This window comes from Muntiacus reevesi, chromosome 16 (genome assembly GCF_963930625.1).
Source record: "Muntiacus reevesi chromosome 16, mMunRee1.1, whole genome shotgun sequence".
Classification (NCBI taxonomy): domain Eukaryota; kingdom Metazoa; phylum Chordata; class Mammalia; order Artiodactyla; family Cervidae; genus Muntiacus; species Muntiacus reevesi.
In genome coordinates, this window is record NC_089264.1 from 29,499,702 (window position 1) to 29,526,580 (window position 26,879).

Consider the following 26,879-nt stretch of genomic DNA (forward strand, 5'->3'; position numbering starts at 1 on the left):
TCTTTCTGCCCACCTCCCCGCCCCACCATATTTGCTATACTCAGGAGGACATACATATTTCTGCGAAGCAGAAATTGGCAACTTAATTTTGAGATGAGCATGGATTAAACTTACCTACATTTGAAATAATTCTACCTGAGGATGTATTCCATGTATTTTATTTAGTGCAATTCAGAATATGTGCCTGGGCAAACTGCCTTGAAATCCTTACACTGTGTAGTTGTTTAATAGAACCTGTGTACACAATTTGTGTGCTGTTTTCAAGGAAAGAAAGATTAGTGTGTATGTGTGTGTGTGAGTGTGTGAATCATGGCTTATATTTTAAAAATGAGACTGGAACAAGAGCAAATTGTGAGGAATTATATTGTCAATTTGAAAAACAGGCTTAACCAGGGTTATTCTAAATTTATAAAGGCACATACTATGAATTTCTGGTTTTATATTTGATAAAAGGCATTTTCTTCCTTAGACCTGGGGAATTACCTTTGACCTCTTAAAAGTGAACCATCATCATAACCTCAGTGTCGAGAGATAAAGCTGGCAGACAACATCTGGGACAAAATCAGTCTTTTTGATGGCACCTGCCTGTTGAAAGCTCACCTCTTAAACACTCAAAAAGGATAGGCTTGGTGATGATGACTACTTCAGACCCGACTTTTTATTCTCTTGTAGTTCACTTAACTGTGCTAGTGACGCTTTCTGACCTCTCTGAACTCTCCTGAAATAGACTCAGAACTCAAAACACACAGCAATTACGGGAAGCAAGCACAGTTAGTTCTACAAGTATTTGATTTGACTCATGCCAAGTACACTGGCTTTTGCATAGCAGGTATTTGTAATGGTTGGGCTAATTTTAGTTTGTTCTTTTGTAAGACAAGCCTGTATTTAGAACATTTTCTTTGAATTTCTATTCAGGTATGTCTGCTCCATGGTTGTTCTAGCCAGCCTAATTTTTTTCAGCTAGGGAACTTGGTTCCAGCCTGTTCTTCTCTTAGGACTTTGGAGATATTGGGTCTGTGTCAGGCTGCCATGATGGGATTTGAGTCTCTGTCACAGTGTCACAGTTTGGTCAATTCTGGGTATTCACTGTGCGGTGAAAGTATTAGTCACTTGGTCGTGTCCGACTCCTTGCAACTTCATGGACTGTAGCCCACCAGGCTTCTCTGTCTATGGCAAGAATTCTCCAGGCAAGAACACTGGAGTGGGTAGCCATTCCCTTCTCCAGGGGATCTTCTGACCCAGGGGTCAAACCTGGGTATCCTGCATTGCATGGCAGGCAAATTCTTTACTATCTGAGCCACCAGGGAAGTGGGCAAAATGATAAACGTCATGGAGGAAAAAGGGACAGAGCTTGCTCGGTAGCATTTTAAAGAGCCGATGGGGGCAACTTTTGACAGAATACAAAGGGAAACTGTAAGGAAGAGTAACAGTGAGGCAGTGGAAAATGGTGACTGCTACAGTGGGTTGCCTCAGAAAACATCTGACTTGAAATCTTGGTCACCTGTCAGTAATGTGTCGTTTGGAACGTGAGGGAAATCATCACTGAAAGTCAAATATGTAATGAGATCAGAGCAAAAGTAGCTCTGGCTGAAGCCCAGGGGGCCCCACCTCAGCAGACCAGCATCCCCAGAAATCCTGAGGAAAAACTCTTAGGCACTTGGGGAGCACAGATTAAAAATCATGGACTCTAGACAATGCCTCAGGTTCCCCCCTCAACCCTGCAACGGTTAGGAATCTGTCACTCAAGCTTCAACTGAAGGGAAATAAACAATTCTCAATCCTATAATTTCTTCTATTTTAAACTTCCCAACTTAAGAAAAAATGAAGATTAACCAGAGAAAAAACATTCTTCTGTCTTCAGCACTTTTTGATAAAATTATTTCCATTTTTCTAGCATCTAAACTTGAAAAATCAGTCATATATTTCTTTTTCTCTTTTACACTCTATATTCAGTGAACCATTAAGTTCTCTTAATTCTTCTTTCAAAATGTATCTGCCATCTGTAACCTCTTTCCTTTTATCAGTTACCATTGAGCTCAGCTCACACCTGAACTACGTTGCACAAGGGTTTCCATTGGCCTCTTTTCTGTTCCATTCCCTGAATCACCAATAGCTTAAACTTCTTAAACAACCTCTTTAAGAGCCTGATTTTTCCTTCAGTTAAATTCTTCAGTGGGCTCTCCAATGCCCATGGAAATCTCCAGCACACCATTGTCATGAGCCTCTGTGAACACCAGCCCTGTTTCAATCTCCTTCTGATGGTTCAAGGACTGAAATTCAAAGGGAGGCACAGCCAGCAACTGGCACCGTATGTCACTCCCCCATAACACTCGAATTTGGGACAAATATTTAGGCCCCAGGGAGGGTGGGAAAGTGGCAGCACTTTGATCCCAAGACTGATTTACTTCTGACTTTGTAATCAACATGTTGGATAAGTAACAAACATTCCCCCGTGCTCAATACACACCGATGATTTCCCATCTCTCGCAGAATAAAAGCCAAAATCTGATGGCATTCTATAAAGCCGTAAAAGTGGGTTCTGTGTTCCCTTCTGGGCTCTTTTCCTGCCTTCCCTCCCATCACCTATTCTGGTCCAGCTACATTGATTTTCCCACTGTTCTTCCAACATGCCCATATACCCCTACTCAGAGCCTTTGTACTAGGTGAGAACCAAAGTCTGGATGTTCCCAAAGTCTGGATGTTCTTTCCTCAGAGAGCAGCATGACTAACTCTTTCATTCCCTTTAAGGCAGGGGTCCCCAAACTCTGGGATCTAATGCCTGATGACTGAAGATGCAGCTGATGTAATAATAATAGAAATAAAGTGCCCAATAAATGTAATGCACTTGAATCACCCTGAAACTGTCCCCCTACTCCTACCCCAGTCTGTGAAAAAATTGTCTTCCATGAACCTGGTCCCTGGTGCCAAAAAGGTTGGGGACTGCTGCTTTAAAGCTTCAGTCAAATGCTGACTTATTAGGGAGACCTCCCCGGTCACCTTATTTAATATACAGCAAATCCCACTTTCACTCTGGCCTTCCTACTCCTCCTCTTTGTCTTCCTCTACAGCGCTTATCATCTATTAGACAGCGTGCTTCACTTATTTATTCTGCTTAGAGGTTATCTCCTTCAGTTCAGTACAGTTCAGTTCAGTTGCTCAGTTCAGTTGTGTCTGACTCTTTGCGACCCCATGGACTGCAGCACGCCAGGCCTCCCTGTCCATCACCAATTCCTGGAGTTTACTCAAACTCCTGTCCATCGAGTCGGTGATGCCATCCAGCCATCTCATCCTTCAGTTGATTGTAAATGCCACGATGGCAGGGATTTCTTTCTTGTTACTGTATCCCCAGCACGTAGAATAGTTCCTGCACTTAGTAGGATCTCAGTGAAGATATGTTGCATACATGAATGGATGAATGAACAGGAGAGTATGATCTCTTGTGCCCAGTCTATAGGCATCTCCCCACAGTCTCACCCCAGCTTTATTCCTACTTCCTGATGTGAAACCACATTCCAGACACCATGGGCTACTGCTCTTCTGGGCATTCTCTCCCTTTCTTGTGCTTTGGTTGCACTGTTTCCTCCACTGGGAGGCCCTCTTACATTCTTCTGACCTTTCCTCTGGGCTTCCCAGGTGGTGCTAGTGGTAAAGAACCTGCCTGCCAATGCCGGAGACATAAGAGACACGGTTCGATTCCTGACTCAGGAAGATCCCCTGGAGGAGGGCATGGCAACCCACTTGCCATGGGAAATTGCAAGGACAGAGGAGCTGGTGAGCTACAGTCCATGGGGTCACAAAGGGTCAGACAGGACTGAAGTGACTTAGCATACATGCACGACCTTTCCTCTGTGTTTAGGCTTTCTACTTACTCCATGAAACCATCCCAAGTCACACAGCCATTCTTCTTCTCATAGAATATTCTCTTCATAGCACTAATCTGACAATTAAATGTACTGTGCATTATAATTCATGTTCTTGTCTTCTGATGTTACTCAAACCATGAGTTTTTATTCAAAGTTTAAAATGTGTCTATTTTGTTTCTCCAGCTTTGGAAGCTCTCTTGGCTAAGTCTAGGTGTAAGTGAATAAAACTGCTCATGGGCAGAGCTCTTGACCAGGGGCCCACCCTACCGCCCTGATGATGAGGGTACCGACACCTCAGCACCTCCCACCTCCTGCTGCTGAGGAGTAGGACTTAGTGCACCACTTAGGAAAGCGTGTTTTAGGTGCCTTGCTCACAGTAGGTGCTCAGACAGTGTCTATCAATGGACTGATTGATCTTGTGTGGTTGTCTTGTTCCTAATATTCTCTCTGCAGCCTATGTATTAATACTCATCTTTTTAAAGAGACACGAAATCATTATTATGAAGTAAAAAATACATCATTAAAATGTCATTTAATGATGATGAACAAGAAAGAATTAAATATATATGAATTGGTGATTGAGCAGTATAGGACTTACCATGTTAATTGGACACACCAAAAGCTATAAAGCCTACACATGTGAGAGGTGATTTTGTTCATGTGTTTCTCAGATTAAGAACAATTGTTTTTACCATGACATTTCCACGGAGAAATTTGAGTGAGTCAGCAATAAGTTTAAAAATGCTTGGTTACGCAGAATTGAATCTGAAAGGTCTGATTATATGTCTATCTTGCTGCACTGCTTATTTTTTTAATTTTTATTCTTAATCTGGAAAAAAGTTTTATATTCATTTAAAACATTATGTGAATGAAAGTTTTGCATTTGATATCTAGTGTCAATTATACCAATTAGATATATGATGGAGCTCTAATCCATCTAACAACTAATGTTCAAAGTGTTTTCTAACATCACCTACAAAAGTAGATGAAGTTACTTCTGTAGCACATTAGGTGTCAATAACTATTTTTAGAATAAAAAAGTCAAACTAAACAGCTGGGCACGTTGACACCTTTATTTTCAGCTTAATTTTACTGTGCTTTGATATCTAAAAACAAGTCTTATAGCCAATTTTTATAAATGGATATTAACTTCAAATTAACTTCAAATAGCATTAGCTATTTGAAAGTCAATTTTAACACAGTTCTGAAGAGGAATTAAATATCACCTCTCAGTTCCTTATTTATCTAGTATGAAATAGATATCGGTATCCTTGCTTCATGAAACGGCTATGATTCTGAAAAGTTTTATATAACTTAAAATTTTACAAATTGAACCTCATTTTATTTCACATTAGAATGATTCTTAAAGGCCCCCTATTATGAACCCTTTGGGTAGTGAGTAAGCTAACTGTAATTTGTTTACTGATATCCAATACTGATGTTTAATTTTTTTAATTAAAAATACCCATAGGTATAGACTACTTGATTCCTAGAATTTTCAATAGCACTGATTTAAAAATAAAATATAACAACTTTAAAAATTAAAGTTTGCCTCTACTTGTACTTCAAATTTTATGGCAGGCAAATTATCTATTAAAATATTTGTATTCATTATTCTGTCCCTCTCTGGTTCTGACATTTTACTGTTCTTTGATTTTGTGACATGTGCTGCTTCTTTTGAAACAGCTGCTATGAAAGCTTAATTAGTTTTTAATTAATGATAATGTAAAATTTTTGTGAATTTTCTATCATATCACAGATAATTTGAGACTTTTGAAATATGTTGCCAATTCTATAGGTTAGAACCTATAGAGTTTTTCCAAAAAGAAAAAGGGGACTCATTCTTAAGAAAGTCCAGAAAGGTATATTTGTGGCACAAAGTAGGTAAGAAGGGCAAACAAAACAGTTTCTCATCTCCTCTGGGAATAAATACCAGAAACGCGCAATATCAGTCCAAAGATGACGCTTTGTCCTAAATGGTGTGTGTAATAGCAAGTTAGGGTAGAGTTTTTAGATATGCAAAAATTTCTCAACTTTGAACAATACTCTCTTTGTTACTGATATTCCATGGAAACAAAGGAAAGCTATTGAAAAATAGAAAGTAGGAAAAGTCAGGTGAGAAAACCAGCGGCAGCCCGTTTAGTGTTTCTGTTCCCACGGCAGGCTGAGGCGTTAGGTGGTGCAGTCGCTCTGCGCCTCTGTGCAGCTCTGCAAAATGCAACAAAACCACGTCTTTCCTGTTCTCCCGGGGGTGTGTGTGGGTTGGAGGCTGTCCTCGGGGTGGGCAGCCTGTAAAACACTTGACTTTCATCCGGATCCTAGGTCACGGTGTATCCTGTGTCTTAGGTGACAGGAACAGTAACTAGGAGCCTTATTTGCAATTCAAATAAAAATCTGTGAAAGTTGAAGAGTAGCCTGAATAAGATTTCCTGTGTTTGGTCCCTTTGAAGCAAGCTGTTGGAACCCGAGGGATTATCTGCAGGGACAGAAAATGAGCGCCCTAGTCTGTGCCGCTCTGACGTGGACGCCTGAGGGAAGGAATCAGTCTCTGGGTCCTATGGACCAGGAGCAAGGGTTAGACAGCAGTTTCTCTGTGTCTCGGGGTGATTTTCATGTTTTTGAAAATTTGGCCTCATGGTCTGGCATTTTGGGAAATTTCCAAGTCTTCTTGTGGAAGGAATCTGAACCTAAGATGGCGGACTCAGTCAGCGCATGAGAACTTCCAGGATGGACTGGTCCAGTCAGCTGGACTGTCCAGGCCCAAGAGGAGATACTGGTTTGGGGTGACTAATTTCTGCCACTCTAGGAAGTCTGTCAGGTGGCCTCCATATCCTGCATGTTGAATAGGGACAAGGAAAGGCCTGTGCCCTCGAACACATCCAGACCCATTCGTGAAAATGTCTTCATCTATGTGATGTGTAACTGCTTAGCACCGTGGCTTTCCATAACAGGTTTTCAGTCAACACTAATAGAATTGAATTAAATCTATCAAATCTAAGAAGTTTTATCTTCTAATTTTTCGATGTTAGGTAAGTCATTTCCATCCAAAGGAACTCATAGATGCTACCTCATGAGATGGTGTTTATTAAAATTTGCTGAGGGACTTCCCTGGTGGTCCAGTGGCTAAGACTGCACTTCCAATGCAGGGGGCCCAGGTTCGATCCCTGGTCAGGGAACTAGATCCCCACATGATGCAACTAAGACCTGGTGCAGCCAAATAATTGAAATGATTTTTATAAAATGTCATAATTACTAGTCGTTTATTAATATCTGATCACAAGGACTGGATAAACGATTCATTTTTAGAAATAAAAACACTCTAGAGGGAAGCCCATTTCTAGTGAGCCCATTGTGTTTTATCAATTATTATTAGATATATATTTAAGAATAAAACCTATGTTTACTAGCACAAAAGTTATTAGCTCTGATTTATTTACTATTCTCATAATTCAAAATGTGTTTCGCCATCCTAAAATTCTGATTATAGAATACTTATAATTTGTTATCCAATTTTGTGGCTTTAAAGGTATTATGTAGGATAAATTGATTTTTCTCATCTTTCTTTCTAATTGATGAAGTAAAGTACCGTCCAGCAAAGTCTATTTTTTAAAGTATTTATTCAGTTGACAACCAACCAAATTAAAAGAGATGAAAAATAACATAATTGAGAAAATGACAAATTGTCTGTAGTTCATTATGTATGAGGAAGAAAGAAGGTTTCACAATTTTCTAATGTAGAATTAAACCAAAACCCTGTGCATAATTTCTGATGGGGTTGAAAGGGACAACCAATTCTCTTAATGATTCACCAGTGAAATAAATTCGACATCTGAGTGGAAAAAAAGTATGTGTATCATAGGGTGTTTTGAAATAGCAAGTTTGGTGGAAGTGGTGAGGATCAGGGTGAACACTGGGCTAACGGAAGTAGCCTAGGGCAGAACAAAGATGCCCCGAGTTCTGCCACTAGCTGTGACCCGATGCAGCTTGAGGTGCTCACTTTCCCATATGTAGAATGAGAAGGTGAATCAGATGCTCTAAGTGGTCCCCGAAGAGGAAGGAAGGTTCTAGAGATCTGCAGCCTAAGCTTGGTGAGAGAGGAGTGGGTGGAGTTATTGTACCTGAGCATCCCTCAAATGCACCACTGACTAGGATCTGCGTGAGTGTGACTGAAGCACGGCAGAGTTTAAAAAAGACTCAGATTGTCAAATATTGGGGCGAGTCACAGCTTCTCAGCATCTTATATTTTCTTATCTGTAAAATAAGGGAGATGGTCTAGATCGCTACAGTTCCTTCTAGTTCCAACATTTAAAAATCATAGAAAAGTAGAGATTTTAAGCTAAATTGAATATGTTTTCAGATATATCTCCATTGAGTGAATTAAATGCTAGAAGAATTAAATATTGCAGTTCAAATGCAGAAAATAACACTCTATTAGAAATCATGTGGGAGTCAATTTCCAAATTAATGGATTCAGCATAATGAATATTTCCCCAACAGCAAAGCAAATATTAATACACAAATTCTAAGGTTAATAATTACCTTTAACTTTTTTTAAAAAAAGTAACAAACCCTTATCCTACTATTATTATAATGGCTGCATTGTTTACATGAAACAAGATAAATCTTTCCCAAAAAGGTGCTCATGGAGATGTTCACAAAGGAAAACAAATATATCATTGATTCAAATAGTCTCTAATAGCAGAAAGGTGGTCTTGCATCGGTTCAGAACATCAGTTGGTACTGTTTCTAGAGATTCACTCATTATGGTATCATTCTGCTAGCAAAACTTAATGTGTGTTATGCTTTAATTCAAGGTAAATTTTTAGAAAAATTCAGTTCTATCTGTGAGAGGGTAAGCATTTTCAAATTGTATAGTTAAGACTTCAATGGTAGGAGAGCAAGTTTAGAAAACATTTTTATTAGACAAATTATTTAGACAAATTATACACAGAAAGCTCTGTCACTTATAACTGAGGCCTTCAAAAAGTGGTTTGTGTATTTGTATAATAGGCAATACATCAAAATAGGCCTATTTTAAATATTGTACATGGTTAACAGTTTGTTGATAGCTAAAATCACTGCAACATCTGGTATGTCCCTATATAGCTTGTTGTAAAGATTTTTTGTTTTAAAATCAGAGTCGTGAATGAGATCATGGATGTTACAAGGGAAAACAAGTTGTGCATGCACTTAGATACTTGTTACCCTGGAAACAAAATGGTTTCGCATGATAAGAGAATTTTCTGCCTTACACAGTAGACAATATTTGACGATTTAGTACAAAAACAGTGACAGGACAAGATGCTCCCCAGAACAGAATTAGCATCAAAATATAATATACCTTAAGAATATACCTTTTAATTTCTCCTAAAGCAAATCACATAGGTTGATTCCTATATCAATCCTAGCCACGGAATGAATTAGAATAAAATAAGTCTATGGCTGCATAAAAACACAGGATAAGTTCTTGCTTCCTACTTACCACATTTTAATTGAAGGATTACAAACAAAATTCTTTCTACATTTCTAAAAGGTAAGAATGCTACTTTAAAAGGATTGTGCACAAAGAGGCACTGTTTTTTGTTGTCAGCCTTCTATACACTTGGCACTAATGTAAAAAATACATAACTCCTCCAAATAGAACTGAATAAAAAAGGGGGTGAAGTTGAGAGCCCAGTAGGGTTGTTATATTTTCTTCTTTAGGATAATGTATGACAGTAATTAAGGCCACATCAATATTTCTTAAGGGCTCCCATCTCTCCCCAACTACAGTTGTATTGATTGGCTCACTGCTTTGGAAGAGAATTTATTAACCTCCAATGATCTACATCTAAACTCGGATAGAGCTCTCTGTGCTGTGGTGGATGTGGTTCAGCTAACAACATTTTCCATTTAGATAATTAATTAAAAGCAAAATTATCAAGGTTAGCTTTATACATTGCTGAATAACAAATGCAGAAATCTATTTGAATGAGTTACATCTAGGAACAAATATTAAATCGCCCTGGATGTTTTAATAACAAAAGTATAAAATATTCTCTGTTGGCAAACAATGCGAGTCAGAATAACATTAAAGCAACCTGCCTTTTCTAACTGAAAAGACCCCCTGCACTATACATAGTTCCTGTATACAATACTTTTTTTTTTTAACTAAAGCTTTATTAAATGAATTGCAATAGCAATGGCCGCCTTTGAATATATATACACATTATATAGGTGCATATATATGTATATATGAGATACTAATTTATTTAACACAATAGAGGCTGCTGCCATATGATAAAGTTTACTGTACATAAGCAAAAAAACCTTTTTAATACTGTACAATCACATAAAGGTCATATGCACTGTTGCAGTGCAAGAGTAGTTTTAACTGTAGTCTTGACTGGCATATTAATGGCTTTTTTGTAATCCTACAAAATTGCATTCTCATATTATGTGGCCTGAATGGTCTTTAAATTATTCTATAAACACTGCAGGGGTTGCCTTTGGTCCATAGTCAAAGGACACTCGACAGCAGTGGAGCATTTTATGGATGCAGCAGAAGAATGTAAAAAGACTGAAGTTATTGCAATTATAGTTTTAAAAATAGAGAAATGTTACAGAAGAGGCCTTTATGTAAAATTAATCCTGCATATACTCCTAGCATACTCAGCGCGTGTTTCCTACTCTTGAAGTACAGTATATGAAAAGCAGTCTAATAGGATCCTAGTATACTACCTTCTGGGGGAACAAATTGAGTAATGAAACAAAGTGGAAGGAGATGTCTGGAAAGAGAGGGAAGAAGAGAGAGAAAGAAGCGGAGGAGAGATAAGAGGGAGAAGGTAGAGAGAAAGAACTAGAATTGTTACTAATAATCCTGATTAAAAAAAAAGTTACATCCATGTTAGTCCCACAATCTTACAGTTGCTCCTTGCAAAGGGAGTCCTACAAGAGAAACTGGAGAGATTTTGTTGGATTCTCATATGGAAGTGCCTCGGTCTGGATCGTTACCCAGATTGAGCCCCAGGGTAGGAGTTGGTTGATAAGGAATAGATGACATTGTTTTGATAGGACTCCTGAAAAAGCCCCCGTTAGGTGCCCTGTGCCTAAAAGGGCCAGTTCGGTGCTCAGGCACGTTGCCAAAAGCGAAACCAGAGGCAGCTTTAGCTGACAGTGTGCGGCTAAGAGTCTGGATCTGCTCTGGGATAAAGGTTGTTGTGGTGATATGAGTGTTCCTGAAATCACTGATTTGCTCCAGGGCTTGTCGTGTTGGCAAAGTGTCAATGTCCAGAGGGGTCAAGTCAATTGACGAGGTGGAAAACTGTTTATGGGGGCTGTCGTCATCTGTGCACAAGCTATTTACACGTCTATGGAGGTGCTCCAGGTCAATTTCCTTGTCATCCTGGAGATGAAGAAAAAGAAGATAAGGTTCTCATCAGTACTAGCTTCCATGGTTAAAAAAATAAAAAGTAGTTCAGCAAACATGATAGGTAATGAACTGAACTGTGGGGTTTATTCCGTTAGCAAATATTTATTGAGCACCTAATATGAGCCAGGCACTGCACTAGGTTTATGGGGGTACCCATATGATTCTGAGATAAGGTTATCTATCTTTTTCTTGCAATGAAAGTTCTTAAATGAGCAAATGCCACATGCAACTACCAAATATGGGAGTAGTAGATGGGTGATTGCCTTCTACAAGAGCAGGGACAGACCCAGGCAAAATTATACAAATAGAATGTATGGTTTTGGCTGCACATTCCCCCACCCCCACCTCTTCTATTTGCATGCTTCCTCCTTCTTCAGGATGTCTCATTCCAAGTTAGCTTTTGTTTCTTTCCTCTATTCACTCCTAACCTTAACTTTCCTTTCTTGGAAATAAGTAATACTATGTTGATATGCTAGTTTACAGTAAAGTGTTAGTGACTGTTAAAGGGTTATTTCTCTTTCAGCTAGAAACATGTGAGATTGTTTAGAGAGAGCAACATTCAACACAAGAGAATCAGTTTCTGATTGAGGGATTTCATACACTCAAGTTACCTAGTGTCTAAATGATTCAGTACTGTGAGGTCAGCAAAAGAAGCTTTAGAGACCCCTTCAAGTCATGACATGTGAGTGACAGCTTCAGTTTAGGGCCAACTTAATACTAAATGGCCTCTAAATCAAAGACATTTTGAGCTACCCTACTGGAGTCTTAGTAAGAAGGTGCTTAATGAAGAAAAAGGAAGTAAAATCTCAGATTTCTGGAGGTGAAACTAATTCATAAATTCCTTAGAATTTTCACTAAAAGCGAGCATTAAAGCCCAATATTTGAAAAATAAAACTGGCAGAAAAGAAAATTGTCCTTTTCATCAGTCTTCTTCATAGCCAAGTTCAATAAACTAAATTTATGAGGATTTAATTATATCCAATAAATTAAAATTTAAAATATCTATTAATCATAAAAGAAAATATTTGTTCATATGATCTGGATTAGCTGCTATGAATTAGAATGGAGGATGTATTTTTTTCATTGTGCAATTAAAGTGCTCCTCAGTGAAAAATATTTTGATGTGCATCACTGTTTTTCCTTCTCCTTTCTCATTTCAAAATCCAATAAAAATATCCATTAATGCAATATTATCACTGAGACTTTAGAGGGTTGAAAGATAGAATTTTATGGTTCCCACAGCAACTATAATGTAGTCATCCATCAACAGATATAATAATGCAAAATTTAATATCATGTATAGTAATTCAAAATATAAGGAGCTTGGGGAGTCCTTAATTTTCAGATTTTTGAAACTATGATGTCTCGGCTATAATGTTGCATTAATGTGGTCTTTGGCATTGAATCAGTGTCAGTAGAGATACCAGTTTATTCCGCAAAGAAAACACTACAGAAAAATCTGATTAATTTTTAGTTTATACCCCACTAATTTAGAATGTATGATCACTCAGATAGGTAGGAAGCTAAAATTTATCTTTGCCAAGCCAAACTTTTCCTTATAAATGGTGCTGATCAATTTTTCATATAAGGTGGTAGGAAGGAATCCTCAGAAAATTTTAGGAAACAATCTGTTTGAAAGAATATATTAACATGCAAAAACTCACATGCAAATGAGAATCATTTTTATTTGTGCCTTAAAGCAGATCCTCTTAGGATTTACTTAGGCATTAGTTTGCCAAGGTCTAGTTACAGAAAGTTTAAAACCATCTTTCTTTGAAACTACCCAGCAAATCAAATTATTCAGCAAATTCAGATTTTTTTTTCATTTCAATTTGTGAAGCTTTAGTGAATATGAGTTCATTATTAAAATTTTTTTTCACCTTTTGATCCAGTGGAAGTAAGATAAATAAATCAAGTAGTTTAACTTCAGATAGTCTCTGAAAATTTATAAATCCCACTTTTTTTTTTTTTTGGATGAAAATAAAGCACAGGGCACTTTAAAAGATATATGTAACTCTGAAATTATTCTTTCAAATCTCTGGAAAAATTTTAATATAGTCCAGGAATTAAGCTGATCCAGGAGGAAAGATGAAAAATGGAATTCTAGATGATTCCATGGTATGGATTTGTTAAGCTTAGAGTCATCAAAGAGCTGAAAACATATGATCACTTTTCTAGGTCTACATGCAGACAGAGGGATGCAGTCTCTGGCAGTGAAGAGAAAACTAATTATTTTACTGTAACACTGCATTTCTTAGGCCGAATCTCAGAGACACTAGTAATTTACCTATAAGTTAAACAGCTACTTGAAATAAAATAATAAGTGTCTTAGTTAAGTGGTCAAGGGAATCACAGTCTTTGGAAAAATCACAGACCTAGTCTATCCTAAGATTCGGGAGAATTTCAAGGCCCATTATGGCTCATGAAACTGTCAGTCTTTGAAATGCTATCGTTTCCTCTTCATGGATCTGGGATGTCTTAAAAATGCAAATTGGTATTGATCTTACCAATTTTTACATTTCATAAGTTTATTTTCATTCTTCAAGGAAAGAAGAGACAAATCCCACCCCCCACCAGCATCCCCTTCCCTGTGATGACCCTCCCTGGAAACACAGCCCACGTGTTTGCTCAACACAGTGCTGAAGCTTTCAAGCAAGTACCTCTTTTGATGGAACCCGGGAGCCTTTCCTCTTGTTCCACCACGTCTCCAGCATGGCTATAAAGCAGGAGAGGACAATGCCAGCAGCCAGGATACAAAAAACCCCTGCAAAGCTCTTGATGTCCAGGGCACCTCCTTTCTGCTTTGTGTCCACGGAGGAGTACAGGTCACACTGGCCGTTCTTGGGCCACCATTTGTGCTTCAGAATGTCCATGTCGCCATTTTGCTGAAGCTCCAGGATCCTTGGGGTGAAACACACAATCACGCGTTACTGCAGACGTGGTTAACTGCCTCGGTCCACAGTACACCCATTAATAACCCCATCTCTACGGGATGGTGGCTGTCAAGGGGAAATAAACAGATAGATTAGCCTACGGGTGGAATGTTAGGACACGCAAAACATTATAGGGTTGAATTCTATAGATAGATTTGTGCCACAAATGCTTTCCTCCCTCCATTCTTATATTCTTCCTTCTCCCCTCTTTTTTTTTTTAAAGTTCATTTTAGAATCCTAAATATTACCTACCCACCTCCCTGGTTTGTTGTGATGTGTTTTTGCAATTACATTTCGGAGGCACTGTTTTTATGTGGTTTCAAGCTGCTGCAGTTCTGTGTTCCTACCCTATATCCAGAAAGATGCTCTGGATCTGAATGCTTTTACGAAGAACGTTTTGCTGCTTAGAGCAAGATGCTGGCATAATGTCACCCAGCATATGCTACAGACAAAGGAATTCAATTAAACAGACTTCTATTATTTAACAGAGTGTGAGAGAAAGCCTTGGGACAAGTCTGAAGTTGATAAAATACATCATTTTGGGTTTTTCACACAACTGATCTAGTTTCCTTTTAATGCCAATGGCGAAATAATCTTACCTTGGAGAACAAGAAGAAAAGTTGACCAGAGGCTTTCAGAAGTAGTTAAATTCAAATAAGAAATACCCTTTTTCTTCTTTTACTCACTTCCAGAGTCTGGGGTGGGGGTGGGGGTGTAGCTGCAAAGACTGCAGCTTTTAAAATATATATTTTCCACAGAGGTTTTACTCTCAATTCCAAATACTCTTTGGGCTCTATCTCAGACTTGCCTAGTTCTGGCCCTTCTCGCAGGGTGAGAACAGTCAGGGCCAAGGTCATGAGCATTCCAGAGTGGGTACCCTCTGCACAGCTCCCTGACATTTCCTGCCCAGACAGCTCAGAGTACCCCACCAGGGCCCATAAAGGCCTATTTCCATGTCTCATTATGAGAGCAGGTCTCACAGCGAGGGGGTACATACAGGTCTCCACGGTGGTGTTTGGGGAGTGGCAACAGAGTTCAACGTGCAAGCTCAGGCACACACACCTCTGTGTGGGAAACCCCTCCCTGTGTGGGTGGAAGGGGAACCAGAGGTCCACTCCTTGTGCCACTGAATCAGCACGGAACTCTTAGCTGGTCACGAATTAGAAACCCAGACCTGATGTCCTAGGGGTCATGAAGGTATATTTATCAATATAAGAGCACAGAACATATTTTATCTAGCAGAATTTAACCTGATTCTTATAGTTAGGATTCTCCAGGCAAGAATACTGGAGTGCGTTGCCATGCCCTCCTCCAGGGGATCTTCCCAATCCATGGATCCAACCCAGGTCTCCTGTATTGCAGGCAGATTCTTTACTGTCTGAGCCACAGGGAAGCCCAGACTTAGGATATATGGATCCATATTGTACTCTTGTCCCAGCTCTTGTATTATCTGAGGACAGGCTGCTTAAAACTTTAGAGAGAAGTTCTAAGCCAATCTGGATGGAATAAATAACTCACTCTAGGTGATGCATTCACCTTTTTTACCTGTTCATGTCATCCACATGTCTGTAAGTATGAGCTTAATGATAATCGACATTCAACCAGAGCTAAACAAGAGTAATACCAGTGCTAAGGGCTACGATGGAGAGTTAAGCCTTTATTTCTTAATTTTCATTTTCTTTTGGAGTATAGTTATTCCAAAAGAATGTTGTGTTAGTTTTAGGTATACAGCAAAGTGACTCAGATATACATAAACATGTATCTATTCTTTTTCAAATTCTTTTTTTCATTTGGGTTATTACAGAATATTGAGCAGCATTTCCTGTGCTATACCATAGGTTCTTGTTGGTTAATTATTTTAAATATAGCAGTGTGTACATGTCAATCCCAAATTCCCAATTTATCCATCTCTCCCTTCCTGCCCCATAACCATAAGTTCATTCTCTATGTGAGTCTATTTATTCTGTAAGTTCATTTGTACCGTTTTTTTAAAGATTCCGCATATAAGTGATATCATATATTTGTCTTTCTCTGACTTACATCTCTGTCATCTGCCTTTGGGTTTTCCCACAGCCTCACCCCTGGTGCCTGCTGCTGACACTCTGGGATCAGCATTGCATTGGAGCCTCCCTCACAACTTGGGCATCTTCCTCATGAAATTGATGGGTCTAAAGTTCTGTTGCTTCAGAGTGTTGCTCAAAAAGGGCAGTAAATGTGAATTTACTAAAATGATTATGAGTGTTAATGGATTCTATTTCACCCTTATTCCAGCCTCCATCCCAGATTAAGGTCATTTGCATTTCCAGAATTTCCAAAAGCGTGTTCCAAGGGACCCTAGTCCCTAGAGGGTTTCTGCAAAAAAAAAAAAAAAAAAAGGGTCTTGTGGTCATCAACTCTGAGCAACACTCTCTTGGAAATTTACCAAAATAAGGCAGCCTATTAAAGGCTTTGAGACGACCTATAGAAAAGAAAAAGTGTATGATTTTGTTTACTCCAACATTTCCTAAATTTATAAGACTTTCATCCCCCTTTTCTTATTTTCTCTAGAGCTAAAATTTTGAGGAATACATTTGAGAAATAGTTGCTTGAGTCATAGGAATAACCCTCTGTGGGCCTGTGAGGCACCATCACCCACATCCTCAAAGTTGCTTGCTTGGCTTATCTACGAATATCATTCAGATACCATTAGTAAACTGACACTGTAGGTATTTGCCTACCTAAAGTAGGTAGTCAGGGCACTACTGAATATATTGAAAGAAAAAACAGTCATCCCTAAAAGAAATAACTTCTTCTTAAATGTGAATTTACAGGTACTTGTAAAAATGAAAAGAAACTACAGCAGCATCTTCTTAATGAGAACACATCTGAATACAAAATGAGCTCCCAAATTTCCCTGTCTTTCTATTCCTGTTGCATGATATTGGTCAGTGTCTGTGGAAGTGGAAGAGTTTTCCTTCATAGACAGCACTTATCATCATTTGTAATTATTTGTGGTTATTTTATTAAATATCATCATTTGTAATTATTTGTGGTTACTTGATTAATGTCTGTTCCCCTCCAAGAATATGTACTCACCATCTTCCATACTTCCTAACATGTAGCAGGCATATATTTACTTATTTTTAATTTAATTTAAAAATTTTTAATTTTATTTTTTAAAATTTATTTTTAATTGGAGGACAATAGCTTTACAATGTTATGTTAGTTTCTGCCACACAACAGTGCAAATCAGCCATAACTATACAATATCTACCCTATTTCTTGAGCCTCCCTCCCTTATCCCCATGGAGCAAGCATATATTTATGGATTGAATATGTTCAACACAGTTTTTGGTAAATGAACCCTACCTCCAGAGTCTACTTATCATTTCTTATCATTAATCCTACTTTCTAATTTATTCCATTCCCACTGATTCATCTATTTATTCAATAAATATCTAAACAGTGATTTCACTTCAGGCATTGAGTTGGGTACAAAATTTATGTTAAACCACAACTGTACATTCAGCTAGCATGCTCTGGGCAACACTGAAATCATTTCAGTGCTCAATTCATGCTAATTTATTCTTTCATTCCTTCACATATTCATTCAGGAAAGGATTATTGCTTACTCTTTCTTCTTAGTGGTATCATGTACCACTTATGATGTGTCTTTATTATTTCAACACCTGGAAAATAACTTGGTTTTAAAAATAATCATTGAGATATACATATTCTATATCACCCACTTTTATTCCCATAGGAGTAAAGGGCCTTTACTAAGTCTAAAGAATGTGTTTAAAACTGTAGAATTTTTTAGGTTTAGCAAGCTGGTGGGAGGAGTTCTTTAGTTTCAGCAAACTGGTAGTAGGAGTTATTGAGGGGAAAAAAAAGACTTCTGGGACTTCTCTGGTGGTGCAGTGGATATGAATCTGCCTGCCCATACAGGGAACATGGGTTCGATCCCCGGTCTGGGAAGATTATACATCCTGCATTTCAGCTAAGCATGAGAGCCACAACTACTGAGCCAATGCCCTAGAGCCCAAGAACTGTACTGAAGCCCCAGTACTCGGGACTGTGAGCTGTAACTACTGAAGCCCATGTGCCTTAGAGCCCATATGCTGCAACTAGAGAAAGCCTGCAAAAAGCAATGAAGACCCAGGCCAGTCAAAAAAAAAAAAAAAAAAAAGTTAAGCTTCCACACACACTCTAGTAAAAGAAAAAAGAAAAGAGACTTCTCTATGCACCTTCAAGTACCATCACATCGCAAAGATATCTTTATTGGTTGTTCTCATAAAGCACAGGTAACTGAGGCATTGCAGAAGACCCTGTCTTTGGGGATATACAGACAAACTGGGCCATAGAATTCCTCAGTCAGGCTCTGATCAGCTCACAGCAAATTCCAGGAACACAGACTGACCTGGATTACAAGGGCTCTGAGGAAACAGTGTTATCTAAGCCCAGAGCGCTGCTATACATTTTTTCCACACTATACAATGATCTTTGAAATTTCCTCAGAACAGTTATACTACACTTTCCTTTCTATTATATAACTAAAACTATTTAAGGATTAGGTAAAGAAAGTTTAGCAAAATCTAATGCACTGCCTTAAAGAATAATGGGATGAGTCCTTACAATTAATGATTCTTTTTTTTCAAAGCTTCAAAAGTTCTGGTATGTTTAAGAGACTTAAAAATCACACTTAAAGGAGAGATTGGCCGTTTATTTATAAGCAACACTGATGTTTCGTGTGTGTATGTATAACGCAAAAATCTAGTTGCAAACTTCTAGTCCAAAGAGAGGAGAAGGCAATGGCACCCCACTCTGGTACTCTTGCCTGGAAAATCCCATGGACGAGGAGCCTGGTAGGCTGCAGTCCATCAGGTCGCTGAGTTGGACATGACTGAGCGACTTCACTTTCACTTTTCACTTTCATGCATTGGAGAAGGAAATGGCAACCCACTCCAGGGTTCTTGCCTGGAGAATCCCAGGGATGGCGGAGCCTGGTGGGCTGCCGTCTATAGGGTAGCACAGAGTCGGACACGACTGAAGCGACTTAGCAGCAGCAGCAGTGCAAAGAAAAAGTTTAGTCCCATGGAATGATTGTTCTTGTTTTATGTGAAATTTCCACAAGATGGCAGTCTTTGCTCATAGAGAGCAAAGTACCACTCACAGTTAACCTGTGGGTTTGAAACATGAAAGTATAAACTTTTTGGTGCTGTAAACACTTAAATGAATGAAAACAAAGTTGGATCTTAGACTGTGATGATTGGATATGTAAAACCTCTTCTTGGAGTGTAGTCAGGAAAATTCCTGCCATTTTACTGCAGAGTGATGATATGCTGACTTTGGAGAGTTATGATGTCGAGAATTAATGAGACCATAAACAAAAGCATCTTGTTCATTGCTTGGCACTTAGTAGGCTACCCAAACTCAAAAGCTAGAATTATTATTGCCAGCATGTGTGACAACCATTCTTTCTCTGAACCTGTTCTGGTACATCTTCTTAATGGAGAATTATATTCCCGATGAGTCAGTGCATGATTCATGATCCACAGACAAGAATATTGCATTTCCTTCTTTTGTCCAAAAGTATGAAAGCATTTGTAATCTCATTGAACAGAAAAATCTCAGAAGTCCATAAAACCTCGCTTGAATTTGAAAACGGCTAATAGATCAATCCTGCTTGCATTATTGATATAAGTGTGCAAATTTCAGGGAGAAGGAAAACAGCCTTCTTTCATATTCAAATAAAAAATACTCCACAGGTTTGAGGCATTTATCTTGAAAAGCTTTTTACTTACTTTGAAGATAACAACCTCATTTGTGTGTGAGAATTGCATTAATTATTGACCACTTAACATCCTTCATCACTACTTTAGAAATTGATTTTCAAATTAATATATTTGTGAAAGAACAGGTTGCTGAAAGACAGATGCAAATTTCTAACCCTGCATAGGTAACTTCGATTTTGCCTTTGAAAACTCTAGTAGTCTATGGTGTCCTTTCTAATTTTGTTAGGTTTCTGGCTCTTAAATTCCTGCTGAGCTTTAAAAAAGACACTGGTTAGAGGACAGCTGACTTTTTAGTTGCTTCTGCTGGTAAAGAATTTAGGGGTAATCGGAAGTTAAAAAGAATAAAGGCAGGATTTCTTTTTTTTAGGCTATGTACACAGGAATTTCTGTGATTCTTTTGCAATTGGAATTTCCCTGTCATGTTCACAGAAGTATAAACTACTAAATTAAAAGGCTGAAAGTGAAAGTGTTAGTGGCTCAGTCATGTCCGACTCTTTGCTACCCCATGGACTGTAGCCCACCAGGCTCCTCTGTCCATGGAACTCTCCAGGCAAGAACACTGGAGTAGGCTGCTATGCCCTTCCCTACGGTATCTCCCCGAACCAGGGGTCAACCCGGGGTCTTCGTACTGTGGGCAGATTCTTTACTATCTGAGACACCAGAGAAGCTCCTAAAAGACTGAAGACATCATTTATTCTCTCTACTTCCCTCCACTCAGTCTATGGATGGGGAAACTGAACCAGAGAGAACAGTCATATTCCCCAATCATCACATTCAACACACACACAATAATTTACATATTAGGGTCATCAGAGGCTCTTTGCAGCCAGAGGTAAAAATGCCAGGGTTCCAGCCACTGCAGGCCATCCCTTGGCTGTCCTGAGGGCTGAAGGGATCGATATTTTAGCAATATTCTGTGCATTTTCTAAGACACATCTGTGGGGAAGCACTGCTGTAGAGATTAAATGATTTTCTTACTGACTGACACAGAGTAAATAGTTCAGTTGGGGCTAGAACTCAGGTCTGTCCCCCAGTACTCTCCCCTCTGTTACCCTATACAGCCTCTAACACGCAACTATTTGGAGAAGACCCATCTCTTCTAGTTCAGAGATGTGTTAGACTCCGAGTAAAATTTTCATCAATATGTTCCTTCAAACCACACGATATAATTGTAGCATGATTGCAAATTTATTCATGCTACAATTTGGGTGTACAAAAAATACAGCATTTCTCTAGAATGTAATTGATTTTCCTCAGGAGGAATGGGCCCGCTGAGCAGTGGGAACCAAACTAAAATTAGCTCTAGGAGTTAAAATTTAATCTGCTCTAATAATTTAACATGTCTCTAGCTTCAGCTCAATTTACTTGAATGAATTACTCCATCTTCCCCATTCCGCCCGGTTCCTTTGGTCTTTTCCAAGATGGCGTCAGGGTTCATGGGAGATGACGTCATGTCGCCTATGTGGGTGTTTGGTGTGAGGGGCTGCTGGCCTCTTGCTGGCCCCTGGACCTGCCCTGGCGGCTCTCCTTTGAGATTCCTTGGGGCTGGGCCCAGCCCGTAGAGACTGACTCGTGACTGGTGCTAAAATCAGTGTAGGCGTCAAGTGTGTGTGTGTGTGTGTGTGTGTGTGTGTGTGTGTGTGTGTACGCTCAGTCATGTCCAACTCTTTGGGACCCCCTAAAATCAGCGGAGGCGTCAAGTCTGGGGTGTGTGTGTGTGTGTGTGTGTGTGTGTGTGTGTGTACGCTCAGTCATGTCCAATTCTTTGTGACCCCCATGGACTGCAGCCCTTTGTCCATGGGATTCTCCAGGCAAGAGTACTGGAGTGGGTTGCCATTCCCTTCTCCAGGGGATCTTTCCAACCCAGGGATTGAACCCATGTCTCCCGCACTGAGGGCAGATCCTTTGCCACTGAGCCACCAGGGAAGCCTGTTGAGTCTGTTGAACTTGGCTAATGTCTTTCTCAGCTTCTCCAGCGCGTGTAACCTCCTCCCTACTCACCCAGCCTCTGACATGCTATAACCTCTCTCTGCTTCTACCCTTTTCTTCATCCGGCCCCTGACTAGTGTCCTTTAGACACTACTCTAGTGTCCCCTTGTCATCACTGGGGATCCCAAGGGTGGTCTATGTGCTCTTCCTCAACTTTTCTCCCACATGGGAGGAAGGGAGACCTGGGAATGAAAGTGGAACTTCTTCTGCTTTCTCCTGACAGTGTGGCCCTGGCGTCTCAAACTTCTGAGGTCCTCTCTGTTGGTGCAGAACCTGATGGGCCCAGGGAGCACCCCTAAGAAACACTGGGTGGGAGGGATGCTCAAGACAGACGGGATATATGTATAAGTAGCTGATTCTTGTTCTACAGCAGAAACTAGCTATGTTTGTACAGCTATGGCAAACCTAGACAGCATATTAAAAAGCAGAGACATTACTTTGCCAACAAAGGTCCGTCTAGTCAAAGCTATGGTTTTTCCAGTAGTCATGTATGGATGTGAGAATTGGACCATAAAGAAAGCTGAATGCCAAAATAATTGATGCTTTTGAACTGTGGTGTTGGGAGAAGATTCCTGAGTCCCTTGGACTGCAAGGAGATCAAACCAGTCAATCCTAAAGGAAATCAATCCTGAATATTCACTGGAAGGACTGATGCTAAAATTTAAGCTCCAGTACTTTGGCCACCTGATGTGAAGAACTGACTCATTGGAAAAGACCTTGATGCTGGGAAAGATTGAAGGCGGGAGGAGGAGGGCATGACAGAGGATGAGAAGGTTGGATGGCATCACTGACTCAACGGACATGAGTTTGAGCAAGCTCCGGGAGTTGGTGATGGACAGGAAGGCCTGGTGTTCTGTAGTCCATGGGGTTGCAGAGTCGGACATGACTGAGCGATTGAACTGAACTGACAGCAGAAACTAATACAATATTGTAAAGCAATTATACTCCAATTAAAAATTTTTTAAAATGAATGTTTTGAACAAAAAATAAGAAAACTCTAATGGGGAGGAAAGTATCAAGTCATCTACTCTTGTGCCTTTTAATCTACCAGATGTCTGTCTCTCCACTTGCCCATTTCCTTTCCCTTCCCTTTCCCTCTCCTGGAAACCTCTGGCCAGAAGAGGTACAGATTCCCTGGATATCCTTCTTATACCCCAGGACTAAAATTTTCTTGGCATTTCACCATAATAAAAGGGAATTTTAACTACATAATGATAGAAACTCTTTGATCGATACCTTCAGGCATTTCCTCAATTCGGAAGTACTGAGGCAACTTGTAGATAGAAATTGGTGATGAAAATACATCTTTTAATATCTCAAAACATTTATTTGCTACATACTTATGAGTTTGATGTAACCAAATTAAAAATACATTTAGGAGTCTCTTAGTAATGTTAATGTTATTTGTCACTCAGAAAGAAATTTGGGAATAACTGAAAAAAAAAAGTATTTTTTTGACACAGCAAGTACCTCTGTTTTGACCTGGAAAAGGTGGCGCTAGTGGTAAAGAATCCATCTGCCAATGCAGGAGATGCAAGAGATGTGAGTTTGATCCCTGGGTCAGGAAGATCCTCTGGAGTAGGAAATGGCAACCCACTCCAGTATTCTTTTCTTGCCTGGAAAATCCCATGGACAGAGGAGCTTGGCAGGCTACAATCCATAGTCCATGGGGTCCCAAAGAGTCACACACACACACACACACACACACACACACACACACTAACACACTAAATCATTTGCTGGGTGTTCACAAAGTTTTCCTCTCTCTGGATACTGAGAAAGAATTAACAATAGCACGCAGAGGATTTTCAAAAAACGGGAGCTCAAAAGGTTTCTCATTCATTCATTGCTTCTTTAGTTATGGTCTTGGAATATGTAGGTAAACTTGGACCAAAACAAAACACTTATCAAAGACTCAGATTTAGCATTTGATTAAGTGGAGTGACCCTCTGATTGGCATGTTTGTTATCACTATTTAAAGATCAGAGTTGTAAAAACAAATTCTATCAACTTCCCGTGAATCAGACATTAGTTGATTTTTTTTTTTTTAAGTAAAATCTCTAAAAGATAAGTTAGGAGTATTAGATACAACAAATATTTATTGATAACACCTAATAGCTCAGTAATACTAATAGCCTAAAGGAGGCTATTGGCAGGATTTCTTTTGTTTAATTTGAACTTTATTAACTAGTTCTTCCAGTTAGTTGAATTAAATGCCAATTGCTTATTCAATCCACTGAGATTGCCTAAAATCATAGAGGTGAATACAGCATTTCAAATGAATTCACAAATATCCCCTTTCAGAGCAGTGGTTGGGGCTTCCCAGGTGGCCCAGAGGTAAAGAATCTACCTGCCAATTCAGGAGACACAAGAGACGTGGGTTCAATCCCTGTGTCGGGATGATCCTCTCCAGTAGGAGATGGCAACCTACACCAGTGTTCTTGCCTGGAGAATTCCATGGACAGAGGAGCCTTGTGGGCTCCACGGGGTTGCAGAGTCGGACACGACTGAGTGTGCACGCAGAGCAGAGGTCAGCAAAACTTTTGTGTTAGGGGCGTGATAGTTAATGCTTTAGACTTTGAGGGCCACATGGTCTCCATTGCAGCTACTCAACTCTGCCTTTGTAGTTTCAGAAACAGACCCAAGACAGGTTTGGCTTGATGGTTCTAATTGCTGACTGCTTTAGAAGCCCCATAGCAAATAACTCCATGAAGTCAACAAGTTTCCACTTCACTGATGAAGATGTTGAAGTTCAGAGGGCTTAAATGATTTGGCCAAAGTCACATCATTAGAAAGCATCAGAGTCTGTTTTAAAACCAGAGTTTTTGACTCATTCCATTTCTTTAGACTGTATATTTACATATGAGAATAAGTGATAATGCTTGCTATTAATATATGTGTGCCTTTAAATGAATACAGAGCTATCATGTGTTGATTTTGTATTCTACCATGTTGAGAAAGAATTCAAGTGAATTTTTGATATCCTTGGTTTTCTGATTATCCTAAAACATACATCTGAACATTTATCCTGAGACTGGGACCACTCAGGTTCCAAGAGTGACTGCCTTAATTATTCAAGATCATGTAGTATTTGTTGACTGAGTCAACATTTACTGATTCATCTTCCAGGCAACTGGAACAACTGTAGTCAAAGAGATATGAACAGATATACCACTAAAAGAAATACCAGGGAAGTGACCATGATTGACTAAGAATGGGAAAGACAATTGAATGAGGCAGAAAAGGTGTTGTGTCTTTTAATCAAAAGATATAAAAATGCTTTTTAATTATTCATAACTAGAAATACTGTAAACTAATTAGAATTTTTTCAGGGTTGGTAAAGAGTTACTCCAGACAATGAATGAGAATGACAGCGTGACCAGAAGGGCTCAGGGCCATGAGATCACATTGAACTCCTGCCCAGCGAGGTGGAGGGATCTGCCCACCTCCCCACCACAGGGCCGAGTCAACAGGGCTGGATTTAATTACAAGCTCAGTTATTGCTGAAGACTGCCGCATAGCCGAGACCTGCATAAAAAGAGAAGTTTCCTGTCTTTGTTCAAACCTGTTATCTTACTTTCTAATTTGAAGACTGTAACTTGATAAAATCTTTAATTGGTCAGATCTGGTTTTCTTATTAAGAAAGCAGTGTTCAATGTCCTTATGTAGTAACTAAGTCATTCATTTCTCTGTGTATGGGAAATAAAGTGTGAATTCATCCAGAAGGCCTATTTTCCAAAGGAATAACAATAATAAATGCATGCACAAGGCTGCAAAGTTTATAAAGCACTTAGCAAAAACATTGCCTATCATTTGATTTACTTAAAATAACTTTGTGAGGGAGGAATTATAGTGACTGATTGAATGATTGATTGATCCCTCCCCCCGCCTTACTCCTTATTCTTTCTAAGGCCTTAAGAAGTCTGATATTATTAAGTTCTCATTTTAAAACTGAGGAGATTGAGATTAAGAGGTGGAGAAAATTTCCTAAGGTTGCAGGGCTGGTAAGTGATGCAGCCAGCTCTCAAACTCGGGTCTTCTGACTTCTGTGTGGTTTTTTAATTTGCCGTCAAGATTTCTGGCATCCCTAAAGAAAACCTGTATAATTGGGAGCTGTCTCTTGATTTCCAGGCACTTTATTAGCTGAGGATTTGACTACTCAAGAGCCTTGGATAACATGTATTCCATTGTATCCATTAACAAACATTACAGTTTGTGTAACACATCCTGTTGTCCCAAGAGAGCTCCATGAATATCACATGAGTTCATTAATCTCTCTGTGATTAGAATAAACGTCAGATGAATTCATTATCATGAGGCACTTCAGGGATTTTGCCAATGTTATCAAAAAGAGGCAGTGTGTTCAAAATAAGTAAGTTCTTACTCAGTGTGAGTCAACATGTTGTGAAGTTTCTATTTATGTTAGGCAAACTTCTGTGGTCATTAATGCATTGAAAATTTTCCTTAAACAATAGCCTACCAAAGGTATAATACTTATTGAATAACATTTAACTGTTTTGAAAACTGTGCATTTTAAGCTTTAACACTTAAAATAATTTTATGTTCCAACACTGATGAGATTTTTGTTGTGGCCAAGAATCATCATACTTTATAGACACTCTATTTGGTTGAAGATGAACCTTAAAGTCGACATATATGATGCTCATTAAAATCGCTTTCTCTAGGTAGAGTCATCTCCTCCCACCCCAAGTCTTGCACTGTCTAAGGGGGCAAAATCAGTCTTGTTCACAGAGAAGCAATTACTTGAAAAATCAAATTAGTAACATGATGGATCTCAAGACTTTGGTGACTAGTGAACTTTAATTATTATATATTTTATGTGTTTATACTGGCAGTAAAAGTCAAGCACTCATTACAGAAATGGCAGACATGATCTTTCATAAAAGGA

General features: G+C 39.1%; 1 protein-coding gene across 1 annotated transcript in view; it reads right to left on the reverse strand.

Moving 5' to 3' along the window:
- Positions 1-10,824: 10,824 nt before the first annotated feature.
- Positions 10,825-26,879, reverse strand: part of GRID2 (glutamate ionotropic receptor delta type subunit 2) — a 1,506,291-nt gene continuing 1,490,236 nt past the window's right edge. The window contains 2 exon segments of the mRNA XM_065907436.1: positions 10,825-11,247; positions 13,935-14,175. Of these exon segments, the coding sequence (XP_065763508.1) occupies positions 10,825-11,247; positions 13,935-14,175 (664 nt within the window).